This window comes from Apaloderma vittatum, unplaced genomic scaffold, assembly GCF_000703405.1.
Source record: "Apaloderma vittatum isolate BGI_N311 unplaced genomic scaffold, ASM70340v1 scaffold22861, whole genome shotgun sequence".
In the NCBI taxonomy this organism is placed as follows: domain Eukaryota; kingdom Metazoa; phylum Chordata; class Aves; order Trogoniformes; family Trogonidae; genus Apaloderma; species Apaloderma vittatum.
Genome location: NW_009699933.1, coordinates 1 through 1159, shown reverse-complemented (window position 1 = coordinate 1159; position 1159 = coordinate 1). Strand labels below are relative to the sequence as shown.

The 1159-nt window shown below is 63.2% G+C and overlaps 1 protein-coding gene across 1 annotated transcript in view; it reads left to right on the top strand.

The window, feature by feature from the left end:
- Positions 1 to 1117, top strand: part of LOC104280823 (SH2B adapter protein 3-like) — a gene marked incomplete at both ends in the record, with an annotated part of 10668 nt that extends 9551 nt beyond the window's left edge. The window contains 2 exons of the mRNA XM_009878598.1: positions 685 to 786; positions 1039 to 1117. Coding sequence (XP_009876900.1) covers positions 685 to 786; positions 1039 to 1117 — 181 coding nt within the window. The remainder of the gene's footprint in view (positions 1 to 684; positions 787 to 1038) is intronic.
- Positions 1118 to 1159: the final 42 nt, after the last annotated feature.

The window sequence follows — 1159 nt, the reverse complement described above, 5'->3', positions numbered from 1 at the left end:
ATCCAGGGGTCCTACTGGCGTATTTTGCACCCGGGAGAGTCCCTGGCACCCTGGTTACACCCCGGTCCCGGTGGTAGGCGGGTGCCGTGTGCTGCCAGCGATCACCACACGTGGGGTGTGCCGGGCAGCGGAGGAACCGAAAGCTGCCGGGAGGGGTGTTATTAGCATTTCTGGATGTGTTTGCTCAGCATTTTGTCACGTGCCTGTGTTGGCACCAAGCCAGCCGCGAGGGAGCTCTAGGCACGCCACCCATCCCCTGCACCCAGAACCAGGGTGCTCCTTGCCTGCACCCCGATTTCCCCATCGGTACACCCGCTGCCACGTGGGGAACCCCCTTCTCCCTCCTCTCCTCCACCCATCCCTCCGCTGCTGGACCACTGACATGAGTCCCCACTCCGAGTGCTTGCCCAGCTCCCCCCCAGGGTGCCCCAACAGCAGCCAGGCAGTGCCATCCAGGGTATTTCCTTGCCACATGGGGTATTTCCTTGCCACATGGGGTATTTCCTTGCCACACGGGGTATTTCCTTGCTGGTGGGGTATTTCCCTGCAGAGCAGGGTATTTCCTTGCCGGCTGCCAAGCTGTAGCTGGCTCCTGGCAGGCTCGTCCCCAGCAGCAGGCGAGGCAGCGTTTGGGGGTGCAGGGATGCCCGGGCTCAGCTCAGCCACCCTCGCTCCCCTCCGCAGAGCTCCAAGCCGAAGCTGCACACCACCTGCTCAGCTGTCCAGGAGGTGCGGAGGTGCACGCGCCTCGAGATGCCGGATAACCTCCACACCTTCGTCCTCAAGGTAGGGTCGAGTTGTTGAGGGGCTCAGCAGTAGCCCCTGAGGCTTTTTCCCATCCTCCGGGGTGCACGTGGCTGCCGAAAGCACCCGTGCCAAATTTTGGTTCCTCTTCCCAGCCGGGGAGGGGGTGGTGTTCGGGATGGGGGATGCTCTGCCCCGGCTGGGGTCAGGGTCGGTGCATGAGCATGAGTGGGTGGGAGGGGGATGCACATCTCTTTTGCTAAAGCCCTCATGTCCCCTTTCGATGTCCCTTAGGTCACCAATGCCACTGACGTTGTATTTGAGGCAGGGGACGAGCAGCAGCTCAGCTCCTGGACGGCTGAGATCCGGGAATGTGCGCGCAGGGGGCAAGGGCCTGGCGGGTGTCCCCAAGCCC